Source organism: Strix uralensis, chromosome Z (genome assembly GCF_047716275.1).
Source record: "Strix uralensis isolate ZFMK-TIS-50842 chromosome Z, bStrUra1, whole genome shotgun sequence".
Taxonomy (NCBI): domain Eukaryota; kingdom Metazoa; phylum Chordata; class Aves; order Strigiformes; family Strigidae; genus Strix; species Strix uralensis.
The window spans coordinates 73,051,068-73,066,392 of NC_134012.1; the positions used below are offsets into that span (position 1 = coordinate 73,051,068).

Consider the following 15,325-nt stretch of genomic DNA (forward strand, 5'->3'; position numbering starts at 1 on the left):
CAGCATGTGGCAGTGTGTATGGCAGTTATTCTCTTGGATGCTCTTCCTACTCTTGATGGTGTCAGCCTCAAAGACTGAACCAGAAATTATATTTTCATGGTTTACACTCCTCAGAAGATTTCTGCTTTGTAAGCTTGTCCAGTCTAAACTTAAACAGGAATGTGTTTCCAGCAGAAAAAATGATGTGGCAAGACATTTTAGACTCTGGGAGTAAATTATGTGAAGTGCCATACAATTTAAACTTGCTGTCTTGGGTCCTGCTTTACTTATTTTCTTGTATTTTAGCATAAGGCGGCAGTGACAATTGTTTTCACACCCTTCATGTCATTCCTAGTTCAGTAACTCCCAGCTGTATCTTTCTGCAGATGTTTTGACTGCAGCCTGGAGGAACCTACTTCAGCATTCCTCCATACCTTTGGCAATGTTCTTTGTCCTTCTGTGGACCTCTTTCACTTGTGCTTCTGTAAAATAGACTGTTCAACAATGTGTATCGCTTAAAGCTTCTGAACGAAACAAGCAGTCATGAGACAAGAGGGAGAATCCGTACATAAATCTGATAAAAATGGTAAGAACACCAGAGGAAGAGGGTTGGCAAGGCAGGCACATCACATGTTTATGCAGTAGTATAATGAAAATCTTTTCTCTAACGGGGTGTATCTTTGCATATACTTTTGTAAACCACTGCTAAATGCTAAATTGCTGTCTTTCATGGAACTGTTTTCTCCAGGACCACATTCCTAAGTAGTAGTCATCCTATATGTGGAATTAAAATTGTTTTTTCATGTTTGCATGGTTAATTTTATCTATATTAATTTTAATGTGCAATTTGATTTGTTTTACTGATTCCATCAGCTTCTGAAGTTAAGAGGGCAATGGTGAAGAACATTTCTAATGTGAATTGTGTTTTGTCATCAGTGAACTTTGTCACTTTGCTTTTACCCTTTTTCCAGCTCAGTTATGAATGTGTTGAACTACATAGGCCTTGGATGGAGCACTGGGACTCATCTGGTAACTTCTCTCTGCTGTGAAAACAGGATTGTTTTGTGTGTTGTTTTTTTTTTTTTTTTTTTTTAAATTGATCCTGTTTCTTTTCTACTTTTTTGTATTTTATTTTTTAATTCCCGTGAAGAGTTTGTACACTTTTCTGCTTTAAGCTCCTTTGGTGAGCGTCTTTGAGTATGTGTACTTGAATTTTCAGAAGGCTTAATAACCTGATCTCCCTTATCCATACATGTTCTTTTGAGAACTGCAGGAATTTTTTAAGGCAGAATTATTCTTTACAGAATCTGCACAGGCTTTTGCATTTTGAATGAGTTGTGGTTCTGGTACTCTAGACCTGTGGAATATGATTTAGCCTAGCTTTTTCTTGAGAGAGCGTGTCACGATCTTACTGTCCAGATACAGGTCTGCTTAAGGTATTTCTTTTGCAACTGAAACACAGATTTGGGCAATGTATAAAATGAATTAGTTATGATTTACATTGTAGCTCACAAAGCACACCTAAAATGCTAAAGGCTGTGGAAAGAACTTTTACTTGTGTTCAGTGTATTTTTGCACTGCATACATGTGGGTTCGTCCACAATCACTTGGTGATAGCTTCATGTGACAGGCAGCTAAGGTCTTCAGGGTGCTTTTTGCACTTGAGTGAATTCTTGCCAGTTCCAGCAAATGGGGCATTTGTGGGGAACAGTTGGAATTAAGGTGGTTCCTAAATAGTTCTGTTTGAAAATTAAAGACAATAGAAGGTAAATATGCAATATGCCTAGGGAGCTACCTGGGTAATATGTGTGGAGAAAAGAGCATCCATAACATAGTGAGATGTATTGGTGGTGTAATATATTTGCGCTAGAATAAGCTAAAATGATTAAATAGTGATGTAGTGAAGCATACCAGCAAAATTTTGCATTTGAAATGGTTGAATTTTGGGGGGAAACAAAGAAAATAGCAGTGAAGATAAATGTGGAAAGGAAATGCAGAGTCTGAATGTTTCGTGCATGGAAGCATGTTTCTCAGTGTTTTACTGATTCTGTTCTTTGTTTTCTTGAAAACATGAGAGTTTACATAGTGGACTGCAGTGCAGGTGGTTGTGTAAAAAATGTACTTGTAGCAGTTAATTTTTGTGGGGGGAAAATGTTTCTGTAGACACTTTTAAAAGAGTAAGAAAACTCTTCATACTAATGCACTTGAATGTTGGTTTACATACTATAGAAGGACAGTGAGTGCTGTTTGCGAAGTTGTCTCTGTGTTGGAAGTAGAACAAGCAACTGGCAGGCTCTCTTGAGAGTCTCTACTGCTCTGTGGGACAGAATTTCACAGAGGGGGGTGTGGGGGTAGAAAGGCAATTACTGTGATTGTCTGTTGAGAAGTTCAATTTGAGTTTGTTACTTACCTGAGAGATAATGGGATTTTTTTGACTGGAAAGGTACTTTAGGGAGATATCTTCCTCTTCAGGGCAGGATCAGCTGTGAGGCCTGAGCAGGTTGCCTAGGGCTTTTCCAGTTGGGTATTGAAACTCTTCGGATGAAGAATGGGTGTCCAGCTCTGTGGGTGTTTGAGCTCAGAGGGCAACCAAGGATCATGCAGCCACTCACTCCCCCCTTCCCCTCCAGCACTGGGAAGGAGAAAGTAAAGCAGAAGGCTCAGGAATCGAGATAAGTACAGGGAGGGGTGGCTCACGCTTTACACTCACAGGTAAAAGACAGACTCGTTAGGGGAAGAAAAAAAGAACATATATTTAATACAGACACTAACAACAGCACTTAACAGACAGAGTGGGACAGTGAGAAGCATTACGTCTTAAAAACACCTTCCCCCCACCACTCCCTTCTTCCTGTGCTCAGCTTTGCTCCTGATATCTTTACCTCCTCTCCCCCAACAGCACAGGGGCAGGAAATAGGGGTGTGTGGTCAGTGCTGCTGCTTCTTCCACCTTGGACTGGGGCAGGGGGTGGAACTTTTGGCAATGTTCCCATTCCACAGGAGACAGTTCTCCACAAACTCTGACATGAGTCCCTCCCATGGGCTGCAGTGTTTCCCTAGCTGCTCTGGCATGGGTCACCCCTGCATGTTGCAATCTTCCCAGTGCTGAAATATAGCAGCGGGGGCTTCTTCCCACAGGGTCCCAGCCGTCTTCAGGCACAGTCACATGTTCTGTCATGGGGCCCCCCACAGGCCGTAAATTGACATCTGCTCCGCTGTAGACCCCCATGGGGGGCAGCCCTGCCATCTCACCACACGATACAGGTGAGTCTCTGCTCTGGCTCACCTCTCCCCTTCCTCCTTTCTTCCACTGACCTTGGTGTTTGCACAGATGTTCTCCTCTCAGCTCCTCACAACTACAACTCGTCCTCCCAGGTTCCCCTTCCTAAATACATCATCACAGATGTGCAGCCACCGTCGCTAGTTAGCCTGGCCTTAGTGCAAAGGTGGGTCCGCTTTGGAGCCAGGGGAGCTTTGAGAAGCTTTTTACAGGGGCCACTGCTGTAGCCCCCTCCCCTGCTACTAGAAACCACCGCCACTCACTCAAACCCAGGACAGTGGGTAGTGGGCTCTGCTGCTTCACCCTCTTGGGAGGAAAAAAGAATCCTGTTATTTATCCATTTGAGTCTTTTTTTTAATCTACCTATCAGGTCTATATGGACCTCACTGAAATGTAAAAAGTTTGAAAAAGCGCTCTAGAGGACTTCAGGATTTGAACAGTGAGAAGTGCTTTTGCTCTGAAATTAGCACATTACTTACGAGAAACAAACAGTTAAGCATGTTTGAAATCGGATGTTAAGGTGCTTTTGCAGCCATTCAAACAATTTTAGTTGTTAAATTACGGATTTGAATTAACAGATAAATAGTTACCTAAAAGTTGTGTGAATAAAAGAATACTGTCAATTCTAGCTTGCTCTGAAGATCTGGGACTGGCTATAAAATTGCGTTTTGCTGTGAAGTATTTTATGTTGAATAGTACTAGCTGTCCTTCAAAATGTCTAAGGTTAGGTATTCTTACTGATACTATATTGCAATTTTTTTCCACCTTTCTATGAGCAATTCCTCGCCAGCTGGATTTATGATCTTGGTGTCTTCTCATGGGTTTATTAACGTTCAACAGCTGTGTTCTCCTTTTAAAAAAAAAAGTTTGTATTGCATCCCAGTAGTTCTCCCTGTTGTCTTCAGATTAACTTTTGGGTTTATTCTCCCTCCAATAAAGGCAGAAGAAAAATGGGTTTTAGAATTGGGAATGGGCAAAAAGGAAGCATAAAAGGAGCAGAAGTGTAAAACTGGAAAAATAGTAGAACTTTTGTTAGAACTTTTAGGACTTTGGATTTTATAATGACGGCTGTAAACTGTTATTGTTAAGTATTTGAGATTACGTAATGTTTAGCTCATTATTCTTTATGCAAGTATAGTAGCTTGACCAGCAGCTGCATTTGAACCAGTCATAATGTTCATACATAGTTTCTCAGCCCACACACTGGGCTGTCATGTGAAGGTCTGAGTGGGTAGAAAATAAGCCCATAACAGATTTTAAGACTTTCCTGAGGGCACTTAATTTTTAACATTAACACTTTAAAATTTGGGCGCAAGGGATGATGAAAGCAACTTGTATGTTGACCAGATCTGCGCTATTTCTGAAATTCTATTTAAATCTTTTTAAACCATAAAGAATTCAGTAGGTTGTCCCCATATTGGCTAGTTCAAGAAACCTAAAGCACTTTGTACTTCAAGTTTATAACCATTTTTTGCATGTGTCTCAAGTTCATACTTTATGTAAATTGCATGCAGTTGTATTCTGTTGCAAAGTATTTTCTCAATATATAAATGAGCCACACCCATTAATTCTGGGGTAGCTTCATCTTAAAAGCAAGTGTGAAGTATTTTTAGAAAGCTCTTTGATTTCAAAATAAGTAAAGAGTTATTGTAAGACAAGAGGGAATGGCCTCAAGTTGCGCCAGGGAAGGTTTAGACTGGATATTAGGAAGCATTTCTTTACAGAACGGGTTGTTAGGTGTTAGAATGGGCTGCCCAGGGTAGTGGTGGAGTCCCCATCCCTGGAGGTGTTTAAGAGTCGGGTCAACATAGCGCTGAGGGATATGGTGTAGTTGGAAACTGCCAATGCTAGGTTAAAGGTTGGACTAGATGATCTTCAAGGTCCCTTCCAACCTAGACGACTCTGTGATTCTGTTGCGTTTTTATCAGTGGTCCAGGCTGTGTGTGTGATAAATCATAAGCTGTTTTCTTTTCTTGAAAATAACTTGATGCTTGACTAAAAATTGAAAGCTCTTGTGATAAGAGTTTTTAGGACCTACAGAAAAGATGGACATCCAGAAGTAACTGTCTGCATTGGTCCGTTTGACAATGTCAGTGAATTTTCCTGTTTGCATGATTTTAGTTTCCTGATACAGCCATTTGCACAAGTGTTCTTGAATTAATCTAGACATTTAGGGCTCTGTAAAGAAAGCTGAAAATCATCAACTACAGCCTATGTGGATCATAGATCAGTAGCTATTAGTATATCTGATGTGGAATGTTTGACTTAATTTTGACAGATGCATGTTCCTGTCAGGATTTAAATTCCACTTTTCCACATTATGTCTTGAATCCCAAAGGCTGTAGAGATTTCTGGTTTTTTTAGTAGTTTGGTGCAACTGTCTGTAAGCCGCATGGTACTACCACAAACGATTTGCAGACTGTTTTAACCTCCAGGAAATACTCATTTAGGCACAGTACAGCAAAAATACTTTTCTTTCTCAGAAGTTTTTAAATGACTTCCGAGGAAAAAAACATGTATGTCTTTTTGAGTATGTATGTACATCATCTTTCTGGTAAACCATGTAAATCTTAAATCAAATTTGCATTATTAAAAAAAAACCCAAAAAAACACTCCAAAAGTTCATTTTTAGTGGCATTAGAACTGTTTGCTGAATGCAAACCAGAGGGTTTTGGTCCAGAATCATGTTTAGTGATATAGAGGCAGGGGAGAGATAAAGGCAGGAGAAAGGCTGGGCAGTCCCTTACTCTCTACTGTAAAATCTGCCTTTTCAAGAGGAAACCACTGTGGAAGGTTCTTCAGACTTCAGTGTAATCTGTGTTAAGTGCTAGTCTGACTGACATACATCTTGGGGAAAAAAGGCTCTTAAAATTGTTATCCTATTACGTTATGTGGAAGTACTTGCAGACTTCTTACACAAGGAAGATTTTTTTGCCCTGTAATCTTTGGAGTCTTTGCTATTTAGAGATTAAAAATTGCATGGTAACCTACAGAGAAATGTTAATGCTTGAAAGTCATCAGCCTCCCAGAGACCATGTTTGATCTATGGTATTACCATATTATTTCCCAGGAGAAAGAACTGCTTTCTTTAAATCCTCAAGCTTTGAAGCAAGTTGCAATGTAGAAAATAGTTTGAATCTTATTACCTAGAAAAAGTGCTCTCTGGGTTACTTTTTGTTTGCTGCTATAGGTTTTGATAAACTCTGATAGGTTAAAAAAAATTTATTAGAGATCTGGGCACTTAGACTGTCCAGGCAGTAGGGATTTCTTTAAAAACTCTACTGTAGGCAGTTAGCTTAAATGAATTTTGTAATAACAAGTGTTTTCTAAACATATAATTCCTACCAATCTAGATGAAAGGTACTGAGCAGGGGAGAAACACCAAACGCATCTCAGCTCTACCTTCATTGTAGGCTGTCTTCTTTTTTTTTGGGTTCAGTGGGAGAGCCTGAGTTTTGTGTTCTCCTTACTCTCTACTTGCTGAAATGACACAAACTGGTTGATATTTGTCACTAGATGATGTCTCTTTAATTGAATCCTGCATTATTAGATTGCTCAATGTGCAAGAGAAGTGTCCTTTTAAATTTTGGGTAAATTTCAGGTATGTATGGGAGTACCAGTGAGAGCGCTGTACTGCTCCTTTCTAAGAATTGCCAGTCCTGTGGGAGCGTAATGGCTTTGGCTTGGCTAGAAACACTGAAAAACAATCTTCTACAGACAAGTGTTAGGGGAAAGGGAAAGAGTATATTTGGAACCCAAAAACTTTGTAAAACAGTTACTATGGCAAGGGGCACACAGAAATGAGAAAAAAGCAGCAGTTCTGGTTAAATCTGCTTTACCCAAGGGTTCTTCCTGGTTCGTCTAAATAAAAAGATGCCAGATCTTTCGTCTGGGATCCAGTCCTTGAGTCTTGAATGCTAGCAGTTTCACAGCATCATGAGCACTGCCATCATTTGCTAATTCTTCCTGGGATTACTTGTTGACCAGCAGAACAGCTTCTGGGTCTCTAGTCTATGGGTGCATGCAAGCATGAAATCAGTTGGTCAGCAGCCACAGAAAGCAGTTGTACAGACAACATAAGCTGCCCCTTCCTTTCTCATACTTTGACAGTTTCAAATACAAAAACTGATGCTCTTCTGATTATGTACATTGTCATATTTCAGTTGTACTAGTGATGTGAGCTTCATAAAATAGATCTGTTTCGTTGTCACTTGTGGATGTAGTAGGGAGAGTTACCCTGTTTGTCACACTGCTGTGGAAGAGTTGTGAATAGTGCTCAAGGGGAGGAAACCTAAAGGCAAGCTGGAGGTGAGAGTAGTACAGGCTGATGTGAGGAATGTGCACAAATAGCTCTCTTCATTCAGCAAGAGTTTGAGGGAACAAACTTGAGAAAGTTCCCTGGAGTTCTTTAGTCATTTTGTAATAATTGTTCTCCACCCTTGTTTGGCTTATTATTCCCAGGGGATTGGTAGTAGGTCATCCTGGAAGCTGGTTATGCTCAAAACATGTTTGTAAGAGATATTTGCACATTTAATGAACTGGATGTGTACAACCCTGCATGTGTTTTTCTTTCTTAGCAACAAGGTATTGGTCGGCCAAGCGTTTACCATGTAGTGGTGGTCATATTTCTAGAATTCTTTGCCTGGGGGCTCTTGACAACTCCAATGCTAACGGTAAGTATCTCTGCCTGCTGTCATCTTGGCAGTAACGACAAAAGTTAATTTGCTAATTCCTAGGGATTGGGGTTTTATTTTGTTTTACACTGTTTACCTCATTAACTGAATTCCAGGAGTCTTAACATTCAGCACTGCACAATAATAGTATACTAGAGCTGAGATCTGGACCACTGAAAGACCAAAAGATAGCAAAAAATAAATTAGCAAAATGCTGTACTAATATTTTAACTTTTATTTGCCTTTTAGAGTAACATCAGTTTAGTGTATTGATGAAGGTCTCTCTGAAAATTCTGGCTTTTTTTAGGACTTAATAGTTCGATTCATCTCCCAGTCATAACAATTGAATAAACTATGCATCCCATAGTAAACTTTGCACGTGACTGTGAGCTGGCTGTTTTGCTAGCATGTAACTTGAAGTAAAAATTAAAGGCTTTCATGTAAGAAATGGATTTTATAAGTATATAATCTGTTCTGGAATGCAGTTATTTTCCAGATTAATAGATAATTTGAGTGTTTGGTAATAGGATAGGAAGCCTTTCATCTGAAGATATGGGTCTTATTCATTGAAATCAGGCCTGCCTGAGAGAAGTCATCAAAAGTCTGTTAGTCCAGTTTTTCATCAGATAATACCTGAGAGCACTTTGAATACATGATGAGCAAGTTTTTTGTGGGATTGAAAAACCTTGGAGTTAATTATTTCCCTTCCTCAAGCTCCATATAAAATGACCTACATAACTCTTGAACAGTGTTTGTCTAGCCTTCCTAAAGACAATCACCGACCTTTCTAATGTAGCTTAATAATAAAAAAGTCCATATAAACAGTTAACAGATTTCCATAAAGTAGGTGTCTCACTAAATGACCATCCTGTCCTGATGTCTTGCCAGTGTCAAAATAATGAAAATATGGAGAAGCTTGCTGGATGGTCTTTCTTGGTTTAGTTTATTTTCCTTTCCTTGTTTTTTTAACCAAAATGCTCAACTTCTGGTTGCTCAAGCTTGACACTTCTTATTTAAAGAGGTAATGTGCAAATAGTAATTCTTACAGTCTTCAAAAAAAGCCCACTTTAATAAAACTATATGTTAGGTGGGTTCTTCAGTAGTTCCTCAAAAGTGTACTCCAATTGAAATAGTTCTGTATGACTTTTTTACTGTTAGTCACATGCAGCTGGAATGTTAATTCTCTTGTAATTAGTATTTATCATTGTACTGTGTCTGATGGGAGTGTTATGAAATGCCCCTAATGTAAAGCTAAGTTATTTAACTGAAGTTATGTGGATTCAGTACAACTGTGGTCTTGAATGTCTTGTATTTTGAATGTTGTGTTCCTTTCTTACATGGTCTTGAACACTTAGGAGGCTGTTACATTGGACTGAAAACTTAAAGCACTGAGTTACATATAACTTAACCTTACACAGGTGTAAATGACTTCTGTGTTCTTGGGCGTGTTCATCTTTATTCCTAATCAGTTTTGCACACACTGAAAGGATGCTGTTTGTTTTAAATAATTTCAAATCTGGTTTGATACTTTGTACTCTTCTGTCTTGTAATGTACTTGTGGTAATTTACCTTGGCCTGCTGATCAGCAGTAGTACTAGAAGTCATGTTGAGCTTTCTTGTAAGCTAGGTTCAGCCCCTGAATTGCCAGCTGCCCACTCTTGCTCAAGCAAGTTTGTCTGGTAGAAAGGACAGAAGTGGAAATGTGATCAAAACTCATGATCACTCAACTTTTTTGTGGTCCTGTCGTGATTCTCCAGGTCATTGTCAACATTCAATCAGATTAAAATGTTGTGTTATTATCAAAAGAAATTGTATGTATTTTGTGATAGCTGAGATTATTTAAAATTCATTTTTTAGATTACCTTTTCACTTCTTTTGGCATCTGCCAGCAAAACTGTAGTGTTTGTTACATGACACTACACTTAGAGAAGAAAAGATTTAAAGTCTTTATATGGCCCACAAAGGACATTTTGTTCACAGACTGCCCAAAGCTTATGCTCTTTACTCTTATTTATGGACTTGTAAGCCAATATTAGTAAATCATCATAAGCAATATTAATCCCTTAATGGCATATTCTGTCTTCAATATAATCTTTTTTTGAAGATGGAAATATTTCTATCAGTAGAACTTGAGTAAGACAGCTGCCTCTTCCAGCTTGTCAACTTGCATTTCTCTTGTCTCTAAAGTAACAGAAATTAATCTCGAAAGCTTGAAACAGTGTCAGGTGTGGTTGCCTACCAGGAAAAGTATTGGAAAACACTTTACAGAAAGATTGATTAGATTTGACTCTGTGAGCTTCCTGCTTGTTTGCCTTTTTTTTTGGACTTGAAAGACATCTGCTTTTAGAGCTCTAATTTGAATGCTGACTTTTTTTTCCATTCATACCATAAAATCAGTGGTCAAATTGCAAAATTGTTTTAAATACCTAAACAGAAGATGACACCAGAAGGAAAAGGGGTTGTAAATAAGCAGAATTATCTGACCAGTAGTTAACATGGGAACAACTACCTTTATTAAACCCATAATTTGAGAAACTCAGTCATCCTTGAAAAATGATGTTGATACTTTTCAGTGACCCTAAGGTATTGTTTTTCTTCAGGCTAGTGGCTTTCTCAACATGCATATAAATAATGTTTGTAGTTATTGGCGCTTATCTATAGATTAAAACCGTAAATTAATTTGGAGTGTGTGCATACATGCTTTGACCATTGCAATAACTTTTAAAATCAACACAGTAGCACCTGTGAGGCCTTTTAACTCTCTTACATATTTATGGTAAATCTGTTTAGTGTAGATTAACATGCTTGCCCTTGAATTAAGGTTGCTGGTAAAGCACCTTAAATGAATTCATAGCTGTACTTAAAGGATACATGAAACACTCAGAACTGTTGCTAGTATTTATAAACATCTACTTGTTCATCAGAAGTGTTTCTGACTACTGAATATCTGCAATTCATTCAGAAACAGTTTGCATAGTGTCTTTTGGGGCAGTTGTGAATATAGTGCTGTTTATTTCTTGACAGAGTAAGTTAACTGAATATCATTTTCAATTCTAACCAGTACAGTGATTGAGTCAACCTTTTGAAGGAATTATCTGCCTCAAATTCTGTGATTTGTACCACCTGGAGATGCTTTCTGCTTACATTGATCACCTTTCTGAGCAAAGTACCCTAAACCAAACTCTCTGCAGTACAGTGTGGTCTGTGCCAGCAAAGGAATTTATGCCAATAAATTGATACTAAACCTTGTCAATATTGTCTTGTGAAGACAAATAAGAGTGTAATTCTAGGATAAGATACTTTTTTACAAGACCTAGTAGAGCTATCCTGTTTTACAAATCAAATTTAGTCTCTGAGTCAACATTGTCCTGTCTCTCCTGATTCAAATAACGCTTTTTTTCCCTGTCAGGTCTTACATGAAACATTTTCTCATCATACATTTTTAATGAATGGTCTTATTCAAGGTGTTAAGGTAAGATTTTTTTTTTAAAACTTCTGACCTAAATATTCTGTGTGTTCTTGTACTGTAATTTGTATCTCTTGCATTCTCCGTAAGAACATAGAAAACACTGAGAATGTGATTAATTCTTACACCATTTTTTTATTTTAATGGTTGTGGTTTTGGGCTCAGTTCAAATTTTACTGCCAAATGGCAGCATCTTGAAACAAGTGGAATATTTCTCAGAAGTTTAAATTCCTCTCATTTGAATAGGTACCACTTGTAGCTATTGTAATCTTAATAAGGATCCTTCTGAGAAGGAAGCTAGCTTTTTAATGTCTGCTTCCTAATGTTAGATGATTTATATCAAAAGCAGGTTAATGCAGCCATGATGATAGCACTGAGATAAAAAATGAAGCACTTAAACACCGTGATTTTGTCCAAGACGTGATATAAAAGCTAATTTTCAGCAGGGTTGTTTATTCCCTTCTGCCCCAGTCTTTTTTTTATCAGTTTTTGAGCATTCTGTGATGGTCAAGATATTCAGGGCAGTTTGTAGCTTGCTCATACCACTGCATTCATACAGTGGTCATGCTGGATTGTTGCCACAAAAAACCTTGCAAAATATCTCTAGCATGACTAAAACTCGAAAATTTCTTTGCCAACTGTCGTACTGAGAGGCTTCAAAGCACTTAGTGTAATTTCTGTCTAACTCAATTTATAGCACCCAGAAATTATTTAGCTTTGTATTCTGTAACAAATCTAAAAAGTTGGTTTTAGCTCTAAGAATGTGACCTCTTTAGGATGGGCTTGCTGTCTTGGTATTTTTCATGGTGCACCGTGCACTGTGGAAGCTGGGGTGTCTCAAACTAAAAAAGGAAGTTAATTTTGCATTGTTCTTTTAGAAGAACAACCTTCATGTTCCTCTTGGTGTTTTCTTTCAACTCTGTTCATAGTGCAGTGTAACTATGGATATCACTTAAAAGTAGTGAATGGAGGGTTCCCTATGTATTTTCTACAGACCATATCTATAGAAAAGCACATTAATATCATGGTCTAAATGCATGTATTGCTCTAACAGGTGTAATAAACAGGGGAGCACAGACCAGAGCAAGATTGGACTTCATTGTGCATTATTTTATCTTAAATGCTGTTTGTGAGACATCAAAAGTGTTTTGTGTGACAGCAAAACATGTTAGTTCATGTTCTACTGAAATCTGACTCGAAGGAGCAAAAACATTAATTTCAACTGAGTAAGGCATCTAACTTTCCTAGGATCTGGTGGTGTGGCTTTATAGCTTTTGCTCTCAATTGAAATCAACCTCAATTGAAATTGAAATATTGAAATCACTGGAATCAGAGTTGTTTATTAGGATTTGACAGAATAGTGATTTAGTACAGTAGTCTACACATATGTTAAACTTGAAGGTGACTATATTTGTATATCAGAAGTCAGCTAAGGTCAGCGGAAGTAGAATTCCAGTGTATTGAGGTGCTTACAGAACCATGTATTTACTAATGTTTGGATTTATGGCAGAGTTGAATTGATGAGAGAACAATATACTAATTAGGAGGAAGATGTGTCTGTTCTGGAGGTTTTGCAGTTAACAAACGTGTGAAAGGCTTTGCTTATTTTAATTCTTCTCTGTAATTCAGAACATATTTGAGGCCTGGATTCTAGGACTTTATGAAATGCTGAAAAAATCTAGTATTTGATTCTTAGTCAATTTTTTCTATGACAACACTTCCTGTAAGTCAGACTTTTGCCACTGGAATATAATTATGGTGTTCTGCTGTCTCAAGTTGTCAAGCTTGCTCAAATGGTCCTTATAGTTCTTGCAACGTACAAATGTCCTATACGTGAAAACATGTAGTATAAAGCAGTAAGTGTTCTGTTTAATTTGTTTCAGAAAACAATTACCTAAAACTCTCCCTTAGGACAGTCCAAATTAGAGGGGAATTTGAGTTTGGGATCTAGCACTAAGTCTCATGATGGAGGCTAAGAAGATGTCCTTTGTGAAAGTAGACTGTTGATTTTGGAGATTTTTAAGAAGCTTTTGCAATCTGTGGTACTTCTATATTGAATCCAATTATCTTGAAAAAATGTATCTTTTTTTTTTAATGCTCTCAGGTTTAATAGATTCGAAACAAAACATCATAATCACAGAAAACTAGACTAGAAGAAATTGTGTACAATTTCACTTATGATTTTGTGTTTTAATTTCAAATCAAATTACAGTTTTAGCCCTTTTTTATATTGTGGTTAAACTTGGAAATACAAATATAGACATATTAATTGTTTTTATTCTGTCACAGGGTTTTTTGTCCTTTCTCAGTGCTCCACTGATAGGTGCTCTGTCAGATGCGTGGGGAAGAAAATCTTTTCTTCTTCTTACAGTTTTCTTCACCTGTGCCCCAATTCCCTTAATGAGAATAAGTCCATGGTAAGTGGTACCGACTGTAGTAGCAAGTTTGTCAGTACAGCAGAAATTGAATCACAGTAGTTCAGGGAAGTAGGAGAGGGACAATAAGACAAGAGGAAAGCCACTTTCCTTTCAAGTTGTCATTGAATTATTCTGGAGCTTTTCTGTTTAAAATGGGTTAAAATTGTGTAAAAGTAGAAATTATGGAATGTGATTTAGTTACTGTATTCACACAAGTATAACAGTAATTGAAATGGTTTGTCATCGTTTTAAGCTCAGCTGTTAATTTTTCTTTTCCCCTGAGGACTGACATTGCTGTAATAAACATTTTTAAAGCTAAATGAACTTTAGAATTTATTGACTACTGAAAAGTTTAATTGCTGCAAACGAGATCTTTTAACTGTTTGATTAGGCAGCTTTGAAATCTTAACTGATTGGCATTGACTTGGTTTCAGTTTCTTTTATGTTTGTTATGAAATTTAGGAGGATTACAGAAGAACTTTGTGTACACTCAGTGCATTCAGAGTTCACCTTCTGAAGCATTATATATGATAGTTTATTTCTTAACTGGTTGAGAAACTGGCTGCTAAGATAGTTCCTTTTTCATAACTTAAACTTGTTTCAGCTTTGAGAGTGTGAAAATGTCCTGAAGGTGCTGCTGCTTCTTTTAGGCTGATGTAAAATAAACAATAGAATGTAAATAATTAAAGTGCTGTTTTCCAGTGTTGAAGTGAGACTGCACAATCAGTCATTTCCAGTAAATCTCTCTGTTAGTTCTTGAGGAACACTTGTCATAGCTTAAATACAAACTTGCTTGATTAGTAAGAGAAAAGCAAGAGGTCTTAGCTTTAACTTTCTAATTGTTGCTTTTAAATCATTAGGTGGTACTTCGCTATGATTTCGGTATCTGGAATCTTTTCTGTTACCTTTTCTGTAATATTTGCCTATGTAGCTGATGTAACACAGGAACATGAAAGAATTACAGCCTATGGACTGGTAAGATATGCTAAACTTGAAGAAAAGGTCAGATTATGACTTTTGTATTGAATTTGTGTTTTGAGGCAGAGATTGTTTCCTGATTAATGTAACAATGTTGATAGAGAAAGGAATGAACCATGCGTCAAGGCACTGTGTTAGAGTTTGGGAAATCTAGACTTTTGACTGATGCACAGACTCAGTGCTTATTGGAATAGAGTAAGAATTTTGACTTTACCTACACAGAGGACATGTGTAACAAAACATGTTTTAAGTTTTGCAGGCAAAACAAGACATGTTGTTAAAGGCAATGCAAGTTATTTAAAACTGGCAATATCTTCCCATGACCTGTAAATTGTACTTTTAGTTTATGTGATTTCTTTTTAATACAGAATGGCTTTTTCTATAGTCAAAACAGGCAGGAAGGGCAAAAATGCATAATGCAGTATTTTTAGTAACTTGGTCATGACCTTTCTGAATCAGCAAGAGGAAAACAATTAGTACAAACTAACCTTTCCAGTAATATAATTCCTGCTTAGTTTGCTTTCCTGGATATC

The 15,325-nt window shown here is 37.5% G+C and overlaps 1 protein-coding gene across 1 annotated transcript in view; it reads left to right on the forward strand.

Annotated features, from left to right (window-relative positions):
• Positions 1-15,325, forward strand: part of MFSD14B (major facilitator superfamily domain containing 14B) — a 33,697-nt gene that overhangs the window by 4,398 nt on the left and 13,974 nt on the right. The window contains exons 2-5 of the mRNA XM_074855015.1: positions 7,836-7,931; positions 11,341-11,403; positions 13,687-13,814; positions 14,675-14,789. Coding sequence (XP_074711116.1) covers positions 7,836-7,931; positions 11,341-11,403; positions 13,687-13,814; positions 14,675-14,789 — 402 coding nt within the window. The remainder of the gene's footprint in view (positions 1-7,835; positions 7,932-11,340; positions 11,404-13,686; positions 13,815-14,674; positions 14,790-15,325) is intronic.